This window comes from Phacochoerus africanus, chromosome 11 (assembly GCF_016906955.1).
Source record: "Phacochoerus africanus isolate WHEZ1 chromosome 11, ROS_Pafr_v1, whole genome shotgun sequence".
NCBI lineage: Eukaryota > Metazoa > Chordata > Mammalia > Artiodactyla > Suidae > Phacochoerus > Phacochoerus africanus.
In genome coordinates, this window is record NC_062554.1 from 19,100,287 (window position 1) to 19,119,985 (window position 19,699).

General features: G+C 40.0%; 1 protein-coding gene across 1 annotated transcript in view; it reads right to left on the reverse strand.

The window, feature by feature from the left end:
* Positions 1 to 17,362: 17,362 nt before the first annotated feature.
* The window catches only part of LOC125112078 (NUAK family SNF1-like kinase 2), a 93,492-nt gene continuing 91,155 nt past the window's right edge, over positions 17,363 to 19,699 (reverse strand). The window contains 2 exon segments of the mRNA XM_047754334.1: positions 17,363 to 19,236; positions 19,239 to 19,283. Of these exon segments, the coding sequence (XP_047610290.1) occupies positions 17,363 to 19,236; positions 19,239 to 19,283 (1,919 nt within the window).

Sequence of the window (19,699 nt, forward strand, 5' to 3'; positions counted from 1 at the left end):
ATACAGTGAAGGAAGCCCTAATCCCCCAATAGAGCTGCATTTAGAGATGGTATGTCCGAGGAAGTAATTAAGGTTAAATGAGGTCATAAGAGTAGAGCCCTGATCTGATAATATTAATATCCTTATCAGAAGAGATACCAAAGAGTTTCTTCTTCTGCCTTGATTAAAATATATATATATATATTAGGTCATGTGAGCACACAGCAAGAATGCGGCTGTCCGCAGTTCAAGGGGAAAGCTTTCACCAGACACCAACGCTGCTGCAACCATGATCTTGGCCTTTCAGTCCCTAGAACTGTAAGAAATTAAACTTCTGTCGTTTAAGCCACCAGTCCCTGGTGTTTTGTTTTGGCAGCCCTAACAGACGAATACTCTCTCCAAAATGAAGAAATCTATTTTCTTCTCCTTTGTATCTCTAAGAGTCACAGAGCACTCAATAATTGCTGGTGAACTGAACCGAGAGTTAAGTCAGTCTCTCCCCCTCCTCTTCTTGTGCTCTCAGCAGACTATATTTCAACTATTATTATCAATTTGTCAATATCATCGTATCTTTTCATAATAATTTCCTGCCATGTTTTTCTCCTTTACTGGACTACGGAAAAAGGAAGAAATTGTGCCTTTTTAGCCTTCTATTTTCCCAGTGTAAAGCACAACACAGCTGTGACAAATATTGCCAGTTACCTACCCAAAATTCATTTTCCAGGTTTTTTTTTTTTTTCCTGCTAAAACATTTACTTTCTTAGACTGTCTTTCAGATAGAGGAGATGTGTGATTATAATTCGTTTCTGGACAAGGGACACAAGGAAAGATTTTGTTTTCCTCACTTAATGGTGCCAATTATTTTTATCCTTATTTCTGACACGTCTGGCCTACAATTCACATGTGACACTGCAGTAGTAGCTGTCTTGCTTTGTGAGATGACAGGCATGAAGACAAACACCATGTGTTGTGAAGAATGGACTGCAAAGACAGTAGGAAGCCGGGAAATTGATAAAATAATGGAGTCTTTGTATCAATCCTGGCTTGTTTTCCTCTGGACTTCTTGTTTTGAAGGAGAAAAACTTCATTGTGCTTCATTGAAGCACAATATCAAGGTCTCTGTGACTTGCAGATGATGCAATTCCTAACTGACACAGTAGGAGCTCAGTAAATGCTGACCTGCAAGGATATGGACACCATTGCCAAAGCAGATGGGGAAAATACTCCTGTTAGAGACAAACACCACATGCAGAAGGTGTGGCAAGAGTGGGTCATGCTGCAAATAAAAAACAGTGTAGATTATCTATAGGAAGCCCAAGATTGTATACATTCTCTGTTTCAGGGGAACCTCATACTAATTTAATCAGTCAATAAAAACTGAGCTGGTAAAAAATGAAAATGCAGTCAGGAGAAAAATAGGCAATACTGTGTCTGTCTTGAAAATCCCTCAGAATTTTGAACTGTCATTGACAGATAATGTTTTAGCAATAGAAAACACCAGAAGATTCACAGATTAAAATCCTATGCAAGTTAAGGAAAGATAAAAAAGATAATATGATAAATGTGTTCAGCAGATCAAAAAAAAAAATCACCCCCAGATATCAGTATTGACTATACCAGAGACAGAGAGTGACAATGGAGAGGGTTTAAGTTACACAGTAACGTCAGGTATTTTACCTTGGTACTTACCATAAGGCAACTACTATACTATGTCTTTGATATCCTACCTTATTCAATTCTCAGAGAAACACCTGAGATAGTAGATTTGTACCCATTTTTCAGACAAGTAATCTGAGTCATAGAGAAGTGAATAAAGTAACTTGCTAAAGAAATTTTGGACCAGGATTCAAACCTCTGTCATTATATCACCTCCCTGGGTCTATTACACAAAGTACTTAATTTTAGACATTGACTCTACTGCTGCTACAACTGGCACTGTTTAGCTAAATAAACTGTAGACTCAATTTAAATCATGGCATCATAGCTTACTAGTTCTGTGGCATAGGGAAATTATTCTTCTGATCTTAGACCTCTCTTAGCTAAAACAACTATTAATAATGCCCACTCTGCCTGCCTCACACAATTGTGAATGTGCCCATACATGCTGAGCAATATTTTTTAAGGTAAAGGATTATTATTATCAGGAGAAGACAAAAACAGAGTGATAATTTGTAGTTCTCTGGAGAATTCGCACAATAAAGTTCCTCTGGACAGAAAATATTTGCTGTATTGAATATTGAAAAATTAATCTCAGTGAGTTATAATGCTGTGGTAAGACCAAAAGCACCAGTACAAAATATGTCTCTTCCAACCCAAAAAAGACTTGCATTGGTACCAAGACACTACAGCCAGTATTCCCTGTGACATTTCTGCAGTGCCTAAAGAACAAAGCATATGACTTCTACCCATCTCTTTATTCCTACACTCATCTACTTATTCAAAATATACACACATATATACAAAGAGAGAGATACAGACGGAGAGACAGATACAGACAGGACCGATTATAAACATGGTACTGTATTCACTGCTAGATATACAATGGTGAACAACATAGACCCTGCCCTCCTGAAAGTTGTCGTTTAGTTACCAAAAACATACTGATGGTACAGGGTCTTATGTTTATGTACATGCTTTTAAAATATCCCCTTCATAGTTCCTGTCATGGCACAGTGGTTAACGAATCCAACTAGGAACCATGAGGTTGTAGGTTCTATCCCTGGCCTCGCTCAGTGGGTTAAGGATACGGCATTGCTATGAGCTGTGGTGTAGGTCACAGATGCAGCTCAGATCCCATGTTCCTGTGGCTCTGGCGTAGGCCAGTGGTTACAGATCTGATTAGATCCCTAGCCTGGGAACCTCCATATGCCGCAGGTGTGGCCCTAGAAAAAAATAAAATAAAAATAATAATAAAATAAAATATCCCCTTCATTTTCTTTCACTACTTCATTCAATATACATTTATTGAGTGAGCATTCTCTTCCCATCTCAATAAATGGAAACTCACTTCCTCCAACTGGGGAAAACTAAGAACCATGAAATTATTATAACTCTTTTCTTTCATTCTCATTCCATCAGCAAATCCTATCAGCTCTTTCTTCTAAGTATAGCTTCAATATAACTGCCTCTCACCACCTCTACCCCATCATCTTAGTGAAAGAGGCCACCACATCTCACCTGAGTAATTTCAATAAGCTACTTTACTGGTCTCCCTGCTCCTACCCATACTCCACCCCTATACCACCCTTTGGGGCTTTTTCATGAAAACAAGAGCAAACAATCAAAAGCCAGGCCTTCTGGCATGATTTCTATACAGAAAATTACAGCAGAACAAATAGTAGCAGGTGTGTGAGCTCTTCTTTGCCCACTGAATTCTAAGTAATGGACAAGAATCTAATAGGACTGGACATCAACCTCTAGCCATTGTGTTTAAGACTTCAAACTACCTAATTAAGAAGGCACCAATCTCTACCCTGGTATGATCAGAGAGGGATCCAAATATAGTAATTATGTCGTGGCAGAAACTTGGCCTTCAACCCCTTCCATTCTTCAACTAAAAGACAGAATCCTCTCCTGCAGGAGTTAAGAGTATAAGGTTTGTAGTTACTCTTACGTGATGGGGCAGGTTAGTGACCTATTTTTGCCACTAAAGCAAAACTTAGGATTGATTATCTTAAATACTAGGATTGATTATCTTAACTATTTGGTTTCCACGGAGCTTTAAAAGAAGTCAACTTCGCTCTTAGAGGCTGAGTTGAAGGGAATCAGTATTGAACATGATCATCCCACCAGTTAGCCATCTATATAATCCAGTCTTTTTTCCGTTTTTTAATTTTTTTATGGTCACACCACAGCACATGCAAGTTCCCAGGCCAAGGACTGAATACAAGCCACAGCTGCAACCTACACCACAGCTGCAGCAACACCAAATCTTTTAACCCATTGCACCAGCTTGGAGATCAAACCCAAGCCTCCACAGCAACCCCAGCAGCTGCAGTCAGATTCTTAACCCACTGCACACAGCAGGAACATCCTATATAAACCCATTCTTAACACAACAGTGAAACTGAGCCATTTAAATCAAAAGTCTGATTATGCCCCTCCTTTGTTCCAAGCCCTCCAGTAGTTTCCCATATCCCTTGGAATATAATCCAATTCCTTACTTTACCTACAAAGCTCTACAATATCTGCCTACCCTTTCACTTCATATTTAACTTCATTCTTGCTGTTCCGCCCATCACTCACATCCCCTCCAGCCACACTGTCCCTCTAACACTCTTAACTTTTGCCTTTACTATTCCTTCTGCCAGAAACATTTTGTCCCCAGATACCCCCAAGGCAGGTAAAGTGTTTCAGATGATAAATCACAAAAGAATGGAAACCAAATTAGATTACCTCTTTTTACAGAAATCCCCAACCCAGTAATTTAACATTTAAAAAAAAAAAAAAAAAAATCCTGGCCCAGTGATATCCCTGGGAAACTTAGAAGAAGCAAAATCACTATTTTGGTAAAAATTCTTATAAGCTAGACCACACTGGATTCCCACAGGAGCAAAAAAGTAGTTCTTCTAAAGATGTTTCTGCCAGGAAATGAGTGTTTTCATGTTTGTACATGGTTAGGGCTTTCTGAGCAAATTTTTCTGGACGCTAAGTTAGATAACAAGTCTTAAAAGTTAAAGGATGACGGAACAGTGAGAGAACTCCTGAGATTTACCTTCCTGGGAGTATGTGTTTAGCTTTCAAAAGATGAGATCCAGAGCTATCTATTCCAGGCGCTGTAAACCCAGAGACAGTACGGAGTCTTATTTTCTCCCTGGAGACATGTATTTACATTCCAAAGGGTAAGGACCCAAAAACCTTCTCTTTCTCTCTTTTCTTCTTATTTACATTAGAGAGATTAGGTTTCTCACCCACTCTCTGGAAGGGAGTGTGACAACTATTTAAACCATCCTACATAAACTGTCAGATTCATAACTTCAGGGTTTCTCCCCTGCAGTACAGACTTCGGTACATGTAGAATGACTTAGGCTCTCATCACATCATCCTAGAAGGAGGAAAGAATTTGGGCAAGGAGAACTAAAGTAGTTATTGATATAAGAAATAACAGCATTGCAATAAAGAAAAAGTAAGAGGAGTTCCCGCCATAACTCAGTGGTTAACGAACCCGACTAGTATCCATGAGAACACGGGTTCAATCCCTGGCCTTGCTCAGTGCGTTAAGGATCCAGTGTTGCCATGAGCTGTGGTGCAGATCACAGACACGGCTTGTTCTGGCGTTGCTGTGGCTGTGGTGTAGGCCAGCGGCTACAGCTCCAATTGGACCCTCAGCCTGGGAACCTCCATGTGCTGCAGATGCAGCCCTAAAAAGACAAAAAGACAAAAACAAAAAAAGAAATAAATAAGAAAAAAAAGAAATAATAGTTTTGATCTACGCTCCAGCAACCTCATGTGTACATTCAGTATGACATAAATAAATACAGTTTTAAAAACTTATCATTTGAAATATAAACTCACAAAACACATGGGAAAATAACCCACCATGAAAGAGAGGCAGCACATCAAACAGGAGGATGAGCACACTAGAAACTTGAGGAAAAGAATAATCTGGAATAGACTTTTTAAAATAACAGAATTTAAATTGATTAAAAAGATTAAAAAGCTACAAAACCATAAGGAAGAAACAGGACAGCACGAAGGAAAAAATAGGCACATTTGGAAAAGAATCTGAGAAATTCTAGATATGAAAAATACAGTCATTAAAATTAACTCAATGGCTTTGATCCAAAACCTGATTAAACAGCACTGACAGAAGCACTAGTGAAGGGGGTGGGGGAGGACAAATAGAAGATTCTTATCCAGTGTACAATATAGAGAAATAAAGAGATCAAAAGAAATAAAGAAAGGTTCACAGAGATGAAGACTAGAGAAATCAAAGCCATCACATGTCTAGCAGCAGTACCTGAAAACATACAGCGACGATGTGGGAGAGGCAATACTCAGTGCGCTAAGGTGGAAATGTTTCAATAACTGATGAAAACAGATGATTTTTTTCATGTTCATTAAGCACACAAAAATAAAATGAATAAATGGATAAATCCTAGGCACCAATAACAAAGATTTTTAAAAGCAACCTTCGATTTTAAAAAATTACTAACAACAGAGTTCCCATCATGGCTCAGCGGTTAACAAACGCAACTAGTATCCATGAGGATGCGGGTTTGACCCCTGGCTTTGCTCAGTGGGTTAAGGATCCAGTGTTGCCATGAGCTGTGGTGTAGATCACAGATGTGGCTGGGATCTTGTGTTGCTGTGGCTGTGGTGTAGGCCAGCAGCTGCACCTACGATTAGACTGATAGCCTAGGAACCTCCATATGCTGTGGGCACAGCCCTAAAAAAAAAAAGACAAAAGACAAAAAAAAATTATTAACATGAATTATCATATGCCTTCTTAAGAGCAAGAATAGACACTAGATGATAGTGGAATCATATCTACAAAGTGAGGGGAAATACTTAATCAATCCTGAATTATGTGCTCAGTCACAAAATGATTTGATGATGTGGAAAGCAATAAAATCAGTTTTAAACATTTTAAACAAGAAAATGTTTTCCATTAGTGTATACTTGCTAAAGTAACTACTAAAGAAAAATCTTACTAAAGAAATAGACTGAGGAAAATAAAAAAGAAGTCAGCATGAAGAAATAAGTTAGTAAACACGTAAGTGATTTGAAAAAGCATTGACAGCAAAAGCAAATTATTAAAATAATGACCACTTGTTAAGGGTTTAAAAATTAAGGTGAAAATAACATATTTAACAATTTACAAAAGAAATTCAGTGTTCTATACTTCAGAAAAAGGGTAGGTATTGGTTGAATTTGTAATTTACTGAGTTGAAAATGCATGTTAAAAATATAAGGATGACTTTTTAACCATTTTTTATTGAAGTATAGTTAATTTCCAATATTGTATTAGTTTCAGGTATATGTCAAAGTGATTCCATTATACATTTATATACATAATATTCTTTTTCAGATTCTTTTTCCATTATAAGTTATTATAAAATACTGAATATAGTTCCGTGTGATACATTATGCTCGGTCCTTGTTGTTTATCTATTTTCTATATAGTTGTATGTATATGTTAATCCCAAACTCCTAATTTATCTTCCCCATCATCATCCCCCACTATACCCTTTGGTAACCATGTCTGTGACCCTATTTCTACCTTGTAAATAAGTTCATTTCTATCTTTTTTTTTTGGTTCCACATATATGTGACATCATATATTTGTCTTTATCTAACTTCACTTAGTATGATAAACTCTAGGTCCACCCACAATACTGCAAATGGCATTATTTAATTCTTTTAATGGCTGAGAAATATTCCATTGAATAGATAGATAGAAATAGAGATATCTTCTTTTTTTTTTTTTTTGGTCTTTTTGCTATTTCTTGGGCCACTCCCGTGGCATATGGAGGTTCCCAGGCTAGGGGTCGAATTGGAGCTGTAGCCACAGGCCTATGCCAGAGCCACAGCAATGCAGGATCCGAGCCGCATCTGTGACCTACACCTCAGCTCACGGCAACGCCAGATCCTTCACCCACTGAGCAAGGGCAGGGACCGAACCCGCAACCTCATGGTTCCTAGTCGGATTCGTTAACCACTGCGCCACAACGGGAACTCCGAGATAGAGATATCTTCTTTATCCATCATCTGTCAGTGGACATTTAGGTTGCTTCTACCTCTTGACTACTGTAAATAGTGCTGCTATGAACTTTAAGGTGAATGTATCTTTTCAAAGTAAGTGTTTTCTCCAGATATACACCCAGTAGTGGGATTACTAGATCACATGGTAACTATTTCTAATTTTTTTAACAACCTGGATACTGTTTTCCATAGGGGCAGAACCAATGGTGTAGGAGGGTTTCCTTTTCTCCACATCGTCTCCAATATTTGCTAGTTGTAGACTTTTCGATGATGGTCATTCTGACTGGTGTGAGATGATACCTCATTGTAGTTTTGATTTACATTTCTTTACTAACTAGCAATATTGAGCATCTTTTCATATGCCTATTGGACATTTGTATGTCTTTCTTGGAGAAATATCTATCTAGATCTTCTGCCCATTTTTGATTGAGTTGCTTGGGTTTTGATACTGAATTATATGAGCTATTTGTATATTTTAGAAATCAAACCCTTGTCAGTAGCATCATTTGCAAACATTTTCTCCCATTTTGTAGGTTATCTTTGCATTTTGTTTATGGTTCCCTTTGCTGTGCAAAAGCTTCTAAGTGTACTTAGGTCTCACATGTTTATTTCTGCTTGTATTTCTAATGCTCTAGGAGACAAATCCCAAAAAAAAAAAAAATACTGCTATTATTTATGTCAAAGAGTGTATTGTATACTTGTACAGTATTCAGTCATACATTTGGGTCTTTAATCCATTTTGAGTTTATTTTTATATATGGTGTTAGAGAATGTTCTAATTTCAATCTTTTACATGTAGCTGTCCATTTTTCCTAGCACCACTTATTGAAAAGACTGACTTTTTCTCCACTGTATATTCTTGCCTCCTTTGTCATAGACTAATTGACCAGAAGTGTACGGGTTTATTTCTTTCAGGCTTTCTAAATTGTTTCATTGATCTATGTGTCTGTTTTAATGTCAGTACCATACTGTTTTGATTACTGTAGCTTTGTTACATAAACTGAAGTCAGGAAGCATGATTCCTCCAGATATACTATTCTTTCTCAAGATTGTGTTGGTTATTTGGGGTCTTCCATGTTTCCATACAAAGTTTAAATTTTTTTGTTCTAGTTCAATGAAAAATGCCATTTTTAATATTACAGGGATTGCAAGGAATATGTAGATTGCCTTGGATAGTAAGGTCATTTTAACAATATTGATTATTTCAATCCAAGAACACCAAAGACGACTTTTAAAAGAATATAAATGGAAGTTACAACTTCCAAATCAGTAGAAGGAAGAAAGAATAAAGAAAACTAGATCTAATACAAAGTAAGAAAGGAAATACATGCTTAGAAAAACACATATAGTAAATAAAAAGATGTCAGAAATAATTCCAATATATGGGAAGCCACAATAAATGTAAATAAAATATTTGGTTACTTAAAAGGTAGAGATTCCCATGTTTGATTTCAAAAATCCAACTACATGCTACTTATGATAGACATACCTAGAACCTGATAATGAAGAAAAAGTTGGCAGCAAAAGTATGGAAAAGATTTATCACAAAAAACTTAACTAAAAAGTTGTACAGTTATATTGATAGCAGTCAAAATAGACTCCAAGACAAGAATCATTATTGATAAAGAATATATTTATGTAATGATCAGATGAATGATTTATTAAGAAGATAAAACAAACATGAACCTGTATTTATTTCACTTTACCTCTCAATACATAATTGACATAATAGTTTACTTAACAGAATTATAAAAATATAGCTTGAATCTACATACCTTAATACAGCCTTAAATGTATAAGGCAAAACTTACAAAATTACCAAAGAAAGAAAACAAGTTCCCAAACATGGTCAAGTTTTAAAACACATTTTCCTTAGTACCAGGAAAAAAAAAGATCAACCAGGAAAAAAAAAAAGGACCCTGCTTTTCTTAAAGATTAAGTATACTTTTTAAATTCTAAGAATTAGACAGTAAATTCTTTTTAAAATCCAGCTTATGAAATACCTCAATGAGCAAACTGCTCTTCTGAGGTCTTATCTCAGTTACAGATACACTGATATAGAGCAATACTACATATAAAAAGTTCTACAAAAAACTTCTATAGAATGTTCTGCAATGATGAAACTATTCTCTACCTGTTCAAAGAGCATGGCCTTTAGACTCATAGGATTAACCCAGTAAGAAAATACATTTTAACTTTATTAAATTTTAATTCATATAAATTTAAATTTAAATAGTTACATGGCTAAAATACTGGATATTGCAGAACTAGAGTAGTACCAAGAGAAAACATATATATCTTTAAATGCTCATATTAGGGGGAAAAAGGGGGCCAAACATGAACAAGCAAAGTGTCCTCATTAAGAAGAGAAAAGATATATAAAATCAAAGAACACAGAATGAAAGAAGTAATAAAAAGTAGAAGATAATAAAAGAATGAAGCTACAAAAAAATTTTAAAGAATAAATTTATAAATCCCGGAGTTCTCTGGTGGTCTACTGGTTAAGGACCCAGCATGGTAACTGCTGTTGCATGGGTTTGATTTCTGGCCCAGCAACTTCTGCATGCCAGGGACATGGCCAAAAAAAAAAAAAAAATTTTTTTTTTGTTTAGTTTCCAGCATTCCCACTGTGGCTCAATGGGTTATGAACCCAACTGGTATCTATGAGGATGCAGGTTCGATCCCCAGCCTCACTCAGTGGGTTTAGGATCTGGTGTTACCATGAGCTATGGTGTAGGTCACAGAAGTGGATCAGATCTGGTGTTGCTTGGCTATGGTGTTCACTGGAGGCTGCAGCTCCTATGCAACCCCTAGCCCAGGAACTTCCATTTTCCACAGGTGTAGCCTGAAAAAAGCAAAACGACACCACCAACAACAGCAACAACAAAACTAGGTTTCCTGAAATGACCAATAAGATAAATTTTAGCAAAAATTATCAGGAAAAGAAAATACATAAATATATTATTTTTGAATGGAAAAGGAGACAATAAAAATAAACACTTTTAATCTTAAGCATGTACAGTGATTTCATGACCAAAGTTTGAAATAGATGAATAGAATATAATCTTTAAAAGTTCAAAAAGAGGAGTTCCCATCGTGGCGCAGTGGTTAACAAATCCGACTGGGAACTACGAGGTTGCAGGTTTGATCCCTGGCCTTGCTCAGTGGGTTAAGGATCTGGCGTTGCAGTGAGCTGTGGTGTAGGTTGCAGATGCGGCTCGGATCCCGCGTTGCTGTGGCTCTGGCGTAGGCTAGTGGCTGCAGATCTGATTGGACCTCTAGCCTGGGACCCTCCATATGCCGCAGGAGCAGCCCAAGAAATGGCAAAAAGACAAAAAAAAAGTTCAAAAAGAAACTACTGAATACACCTAAAACTTTTCAAGATAGCAAATTCTAGCTACCAAAATAAAACAGAACAAAACTGTTTCCAATATGGCTTATAGCATTCAACCAAATCTTCAAGAACAAATAACCTTTCTCTTATACAAATAGTTCCAGAGAATAGGAAAAAAAAAGGAAAAAAAAAGGAGGTAGGAAGGTCTCTTCTCAATTCATAAATAATCCTATTATAAACTGGAAATCAAAATCAGCCAGAGAGTATACAAAAAAATATCACAGGCCAATTTTATTTTATTTATGAACATTGATGTGTCAGCACTCAATATGAGAATATATTCTAGTAATATAATTTTAGTTATATCACAATCTATGAATACAAGGATGCTTTACCAATAAAAGCATATATTATTATAATTTCTCCCATCAAAAAATTAAAGAAGAAAATACTATAAAATTATCTCAAAAGATTATAGTACTAGGTAATAATTAAGACTGCTAGTTGTGTTCCAAAGTTCCAAGTTATATACCTATAAGCTTATTTAATCTTTACAACCACCTCTTAAGTATTTTCATTCTCATTTCATAAAAGAATCTGTGGCAAAGGGAAGCCCAATGCCACCTAGCTTCTAAGCAGCAGGGCCAGGAGTTGAATCCAGACTGTCTTATTAAAAAAACCATGCTCTATATATCCCATATCAAACCCCAGTTATTTGGTGGTAGGGAGAGATTTTAGCAAAATAGGAATATTCTAATGTATGATAAAGTATATCTACTAACAAACATGCTTCATGATAAAAGTTAATGTATCCTATTAAAGGAAATGAGCAAGAAAGAATACCTGTCTGTTTCTAGATAATTGGCTGTCTGTATGATAAAAGATAAAATCAAACCAATACCTTCATATATACACAAAAATAAATACTATATGGATTTAAGAGTTGTATATGGAAGGCAAAACTAAAATTTTTAAGGGAGAATAGAGTAGAACACGTTTGTGACTTGAAGGTAGAAAGGATTTTTCTTTTTTCCTTTTTTTTTTTGTCTTTTTAGGGCTGCACATGGAGGTTCCCAGGCTAGGGGTCGAATTGGCACTGTAGCTGCCAGCCTACACCACAGCTATAGCAATGCAAGATCCAAGCCTCATCTGTGACCTACACCACAGCTCACAGCCAACGCCAGATCCTTAACCCACTGAGTGAGGCCAGGAATCAAACCTGCTTCCTCATGGGTGCTAGTTGGGCTCATTAACCACTGAGCCACGGCAGAAACTCCTAGAAAAGGATTTCTTAAACAAAAAGCATAAGCCAAAAAAATTGATCAATAAATTCAAATACTGATAGAATTCAGAAATTCAACCACTAAAGAACAAGAGGAGAGCAGATACTGGAGAATGAATAGCAGTAGCAGTTTTTCCTACATTTACTAACCGGATAGTTCCCCTAATTTCTTTTTCTAGCTAGTGTTTCTCAGTTACGAATGTAAAATTACTACATGATTTTTGGGGGGAGGGTTATTATTTTGGTGTATTGGTTTCAATCTTTTTTTCTTCTAGAACGAGACTACAGAAATAGGTCATTATGTAATTGTATCCATTTAACATCACCCCTGCTCCTTGGATAACCAGGATTGATAGCCTCTACCTAAAACCCATCATTCTCACCACTGACCTCCGTGCCATGAGAAAAGTTCCAAATCATGCTATACATGTCATTTAACACTATAAGCAGCCCCCCCAAAAGAGTAATATGGTAGATATTTCAAACTATCTCAGTAAGCGTTAGTAGGATTACATCATAAGGATAATAGTACCTATTCTCAAAATCTATCTCCAGCACTATTTAATAACTTATTGTAGTTCTTTCATTCTTCCAAAAATATTTATTATTCATTTGCTATACATAAAGCACCTACATGTATTAAGACAGGGAGAAATGTTTAAAGGACAAACACATAGTTCTCTGATGTGGAGTAGCAGGGGATGGAGAGGGCCAGGTAGGACACCAGAAATTTTCAAGAAAATATAATTGCCCTAACAGATTTAAGTGAATACCTCTGCGATGTCAAAGAGAAGAGAAAATCTGTGTATGCCAGGAGTAGAAGGACTAGTGGTGAAGAGTTTCAAAAAAGAGCATTTGTATTGGATCTTAAATGATGAGTAAGAGATTTCAGCATAGAGGTAAATGAACAGCAGTACAGGTTATGGAACCAGTACAGTCCCAGTCAGGGAGACATGAATGAGTGACACATATTCCAAGGAAAGGCATGAAGATGATCACAGCTGACATATATATTAAGCTGAAGAGAAAAGAATTTTCAAAACTCTTTTTATTGATGAAAGAGCCATTATATATGCATTCAACACTCTTTACATTCATTCCTTCAGAATGAATAACAATAAATGTTACATATACCGCAGTAACAAAATACCTAATATTTGGGGGACGGGGGAGTGAAAACAAAGATGCAAAATACAGACTGTCAAATGTGACAAGTGTTTTAAAGAAAAATAAAACAGCAAAAGGGAATAAAGAGTGCCTAGTCCAGGAACTTCCATATGTCATAGGTGGAGCCAAAAAAAGAGAGAGAGAGAGAATGGATAGGTAAAATTTGAAATGCCCTTATAATGTAATATTATGAGGCAGAGGGAAAAAAAAATCAATGAATGATTTAGAAGTATTCATAAGGATAAATCTCATAGATATAACATTAAATGAAAAAGGCAAGTTGCAAAAGAATAAATGTGATATAATCACATATAAACAGTTTAAAATGTGCAAAATTAAACATGTCTTATTTAGAGATACACATGTGTAATGAGAGCATAATGCACATTTAGGTATTTTCAAGTGCACACAGAACATTCTCCAGGACAGATGATAAATTAAGCCACAAAAGAAGTTTATCGAATTTTTTTTTTTTTGTCTTTTTGCCATTTTCTTGGGCCACTCTCGCAGCATATGGAGGTTCCCAGGCTAGGGGTTGAATCGGAGCTGTAGCCACCGGCCTACGCCAGAGCCACAGCAACTCGGGATCTGAGCTGCATCTGCAACCTACACCACAGCTCACGGCAACGCCGGATTGTTAACCCACTGAGCAAGGCCAGGGATGGAACCTGCAACCTCATGGTTCCTAGTCGGGTTCGTTAACCACTGCCCCACGACGGGAACTCCAGCAAATTTTTAAAGACTGAAATCATACCAAGTGCCTTTTATTGACCAAAATAGTATGAAACTAGAAATCAATACCAGGAGAAACCCTGAAATATTCACAAATAAGTGGAAAATTAAACAACAATTTCCTGAACAACCATGGAGGCAAGAAAAAAATCAAAAGAGAAATCAGGAAATATCCTGAAACAAACAAAAATTGAAATACCACACAACAAAACTTGCGGGAATCAATAAAAACAGTTCCAAGAGGGAAGTTTATCATGAAAAATGTTTACAATTAAGAAAAGAGAAATTTGTTAAATAAACAACTTTACTCCTCAGGAAAAAAAGAACAAACCGAGGCAAAGTTAGCGGAAGAAAGGAGATAATAAAAATGCTATTTGCATGCAAAAGAATGAAACTGGAACCTTATCTTAAATCACTCGCAAAAATTAACTCATATGTATTAAGGATGGACTTAAACCTAAGACTTAAAAACTCCTAGTAGAAAATGTAGGGAAAAAGCTCCTTGACTGTGGTCTTGGCAACAATTTTTTTTTTTTTTTTTGCATAGGCTACCAAGAATACAAGCTAAAAACCAAAGAGCAGGACTATGTAAAAATAAAAGGCTTCTGCACAACGAAAGAAACCAAACAACAAAATGAAAAGGAATCCATACATTGGAGAAAATACTTTCAGACTATATATCTGATAAGAGGTCATACCCAAAATATATAAGGAACTCATACAACTCAATAGCAAATCATCATCATCATCCAATTTTTTTTCCTTTTTAGGGCTGCAGCTGTGGCATATGGAAGTTCCTGGGCTAGGAGTCAAATCAGAGCTGCAGCTGTCCACCCATGCCACAGCCACAGCAATACAGGATCCAACCCGTATCTACAACCTACACCACAGCTCTCATCAATGCCAGATCCTTCACTCACTGAGCAAGGCCAGGGATAGAACCCGCACGCTCATGGATACTATATTGGGTTCTTAAGCTGCTGAGCCTCAACAGGAACTATCATGATTCAATTTTTAAAAGGGCAAATAACTTGAATAGGCATTTTTCAAAAGATATACACATGGCCAATAGGTACATGAAAATGTGTTCAACGTCACTTATCATCAGGAAAATGTAAATCAAAACCACAATGAAATATCCCCTCACATTAGTTAGAAGAGCTACTGCCAAAAAGACAAAAGATAACAAATGTTAATTAGGACATAGAGGAAAGAGAATCCCTGTGACCTATTAGTGGGAATGTAAACTGGTACAACCACTGTGAAAAACAGTATTGAGGTGCTCCAAAAATTAAAAACAGAACTACTATATGATCCAGCAATCCTACTCGGTATTTATCTGAAAAAAATGAAATCAGTATCTCAAAAAGATCTGCACCCCCATGATCATAGCAGCATATTCACAATAGCCAAGGCATTGAAAGTGATGGATGAATGGATAAAGAATACATGGCATGTATATACATATATGTATACACAAACACACACACACACACACACACACACAATGGAACATCATTCGGCCATGAAAAAGGAAAATTTTGCCATTTGTGACAACATGGGTGCACCATGAGGACAAGTGAAATCTAAAAAAGCTGAACACATATTAACAGAGAATAGATTAATAGTTCCCAGGGGCTAGGGGATGGAGGAGATGAGTGATGATGGTCAAAGGATACAAACTTCTAGTTAGAAGAGGAGTAATTCTACGGATCTAATGTACAGTATGGTGACTGCAGTTAATGATACCATATTAAATGCTTGAAAGTTGCTCAGAGAGTAAATGTTTTTCTTTTTTCTTTTTTTTTTTTTGGCCTTTTTGTCTTTTTAGGGACCTACCCACAGTATGTGGAGGTTCCCAGGCTAGGGGTTCAATTGGAACCAGCCTACGCCAGAGCCACAGCAATGCAGGATCTGAGCCATGTCTGCAACCTACACCACAGCTCACGGCAACACTGGATCCTTAACCCACTGAGTGAGGCCAGGGATTAAACCTGCATCCCTATGGATGCCATTCAGGTTCATTAACCACTGAGCCATGACGGGAACTCCCGAAGAGAGTAAATCTTTTTTTTTTTTTTTTTTTTCCAATCACCGTTCTGGTTTCTAATGGGGTGGTTCTTTCTAGCCACAGAAGGGAAGAGGGACCATGGAATCAGGGCATGGAGTGAGGAAGCCAGAGACCCCGCCAGACAGTGTGATGGGTCATGTAGATTTATAAAAGCTCCCCCCTTCCCCTTGATCAGCGGGGAATCACTGCAAACGTATGTGCCTGGACCCAAAACTTACATGGCACAGATTTCCCCCAGAACATAGTATTCACCTTAAGGAAAATAATAGGACTCACTTTTTTAAAAACATAAAAATAAATAAGAACATTCTAGGGCCCTGACAACCCAGAGAAACAGAAACATCCATTCTCAGAAGCAGGAGCAGCTTGGAGGCCAGAGAAGTTCAGAGTCTTTGAGGTCCAAGGAGGGGCCCAGGGGAGTCTGGGCCCCTTGAGATGAAGTCTAATAGCAGCCTGAGGCTTTTCAAGTCTTTTAAATTCATAGCAGCGACTTCAGGAGACTTGGGCCAGGTTCGGAGGATGGGAAAGGGGAGAGAACCTTTGAAGAAACAGAGGTTGTGTTCTTACTGCGCAGAGAAATAAGGAAGGGCACACTTTGAGAGACCATCCCAGGACATCCCTGGGCACATTAGGGGGTGCCGTGTTCCAGTTGCAGTGATTGGTGGGGGGCGGGATCATCTATGGAAGGAATTTCCATCCCCACGTTGGCAGGAAGACACCATAGACAAAATGTAACTTTTTGCAAGAAGGGAGCTGGGCCCTAATAGAGGGTTCTTTCCAGATCTATGTGGCCCTACTGTGTGTACAAGAAACATGCAGTCTGGACTTGGCCACGGGCCTTCCCCTCTTCTACTCTACTCTTTTGGTCCTACTATCTGCTTGGTTCCACGGGGCTGAAGACATTGAACCCTCAATGCACTTCATCTGCCCGCTTCCCACATCAGCTCTCCCCAGGGCTCAAGAGCAGACCATCTCAGCCTTCGGGGCTGAGACGCCGGTCCTGGGAGGCAGGAGGGAAGAAGGTGTTTCCCCCCTCAGGGTGCAGCCAGCTGCATCTTAAAGCTTGCCCCGATGGGGCAAGGCCCCCCCACCCTCAGCTGAACCTGGCACAGACCCCCAGCGCCTGTTGGTGGCCCTCTGTCACCTCCTGGCAGTCCATCAGGGAAAAGCAGCTCTCCCCCCGGGGGTCCTGTCGCCAGCGCCTCAAGCCCCTGCTTCCCGGGCCCTCCAAGGGGGGCTCCTCAAGCCCCATGAGGTTGCCCACAGACACACAGCCCCGCAGTGGGGGCTCGAGGAGCCATTCGGGCAAGTTCAGCTGGTCAAAGGACTCAGAGGACAGGATGCTGTCCTCACTCACAGCCCCCGAGGGGCGGCTGGCCCGGGCTGGCAGGCCAGGTGAGGCCAGTTGATCCAAAGAGCTGAAGGCGGGGGCTGTGAGTTCCAGGGCTGCGCGGGAGAACTTGACGTTGTGTTTGAGGATGCCCTTGCGATGGAGCAGCAGCCCTGAGGCTTCGGGGGGCTTGTGTTCCACGGCGTCCCCGCTCACAAACACATCCCCTGCATCCAGGAGCTCCCCAGACTCACTGGGTTCAGGAGAGGAGTAGTAGCCAGATTCCCGCTGGCGAGACTTCTTGAGGATACCCTTCTTGGGGAGCAGGGGGGCAGCCTGTCCCGGGCCTGCAGGGACTGGGCCGAGCTCAGGGCCCTCCCTCGCCCCCTCCGAAGAGGTCGATGCCTTCTTCTTGAGAATGCCTTTAGGCAGCTTGAGGTTGCCCCTGCCAGGGCAAGGGGATGCATCAGCAGCTGGGTCCCCCTGGAGAGTCTGGGCCATGTCATTCTCTTTGCGGGACTTCTTGAGCAAATGCTGGTACTCCAGGCCAGGGGTGAGGCTCCCTGCTCCCAGCGCGTGCTGCTTAAAGAAGCTGCAGACCTTGGCCCCGTTCTCCAGGAGGGGGCGGGAGGACCGCCGGAGCCAGTCAGCCATGGAGGCCAGGTCAGAGTCGCTGCCCGGGTGACCTCCCTCGTGCAGAGCCTCCTGCTCCCCGACACGGGTGGCGTAGCCCCAGTTGACCCACCAGTGACTGGCCACATACTCCAGGGTAGGGTTCACCATTAACAGCCACCGGATCAGGTCACAGGTGTCAGAGGGTTTAGGTGGCTGCCTGTAGGCCCCATTGCTGATCTGTTTCACTAGCGTCTTATGGTCCTGCCCATCAAAGGGCATGGAGCCATGCACCAGGATGTACAGGAGAACACCCAGGGACCAGCTATCCACCTCTGGGCCCATGTAGGGCTTCCCATTGACGATCTCTGGCGAGGCGTAGAGGGGGCTTCCGCAGAACGTCTGCAGGAACTTGCCTTGGTGATAGAGGTTGGAGAGGCCAAAATTTGTGATCTTGATATTTCCATTGGCATCTACGAGGATGTTCTCCAGCTTGAGATCCCGATGGACAACTCCATTCTGGTGGCAGTAGTGCACAGCGGAGACGATCTGCCGGAAGAAATGGCGGGCCTCCCGCTCGCTGAGCCGCTGCCGCTCGATGATGTAGTCGTACAGGTCCCTCTGGCTGGCGTACTCCATGACAATCACGATCTTGCTGCTGTTGTCAAATACTTCATGGATGGCAATGATGTGGGGGTGGCTGAGTGACGACATGATCTCAATCTCTCGCCGAATGTGCATCAGATCTTGCTCATTTTCGATTCTGTCTTTCCGGATTGACTTGATGGCCACCAGGCGCCCCGAGCTCTCCCGCGCCTGCTTCACTTTCCCGTAGGTGCCCTTGCCCAGGGTCTCCAAGAACTCGTAGCGGTGTCTCAGGTTGTGCTTGTGGTGGTGCCGCTTCACCGCCTGCTTCTTCATCAGGGGTTTGGGCGATTTGAGGAGTCCGTCGGCCAAAGGCCGAACGAGCTCTGCTGCCAGGGCAGCGGTGGCCGAGGGAGCCGGGCCGAGGCGCCGGGGGAAGCCAAGGACTCCATGGCGAGCAGGTGAGCGAGGGCAGTGGGGGAATTGGCTGCACGGAGAGAGGTAGAGCCGGGGAACCCGTCTTACACCCCGGCCGGGAACCCACCGCCACACCAGCACGCGCGACCAGGCGCCGCATTCCAAGTTGTTATAAACGCCCCCCCAAGAGAGTAAATCTTAAATGTTCTCACCATAACAAGAACAAAAATCATGGTAATCATGTGAGGTGAATGATGTGGTAACTAACCATACTGAGGTAAACATTTCACAATATAAAATGGACTGTATAAGACGGTAATTCCACACCTATTCATTTAGTCTGGAGAAACAGTGGGAAAAAATATGTCTCAAAATATGTACAAGAATATTTTAATACAATTAAATTAAAAAATGGAAACATCTAAATGTTCATCAATAAGAGAATGAACAGCACGTTCCCTGGTGGCCTAGTGGTTAAGGACTTGG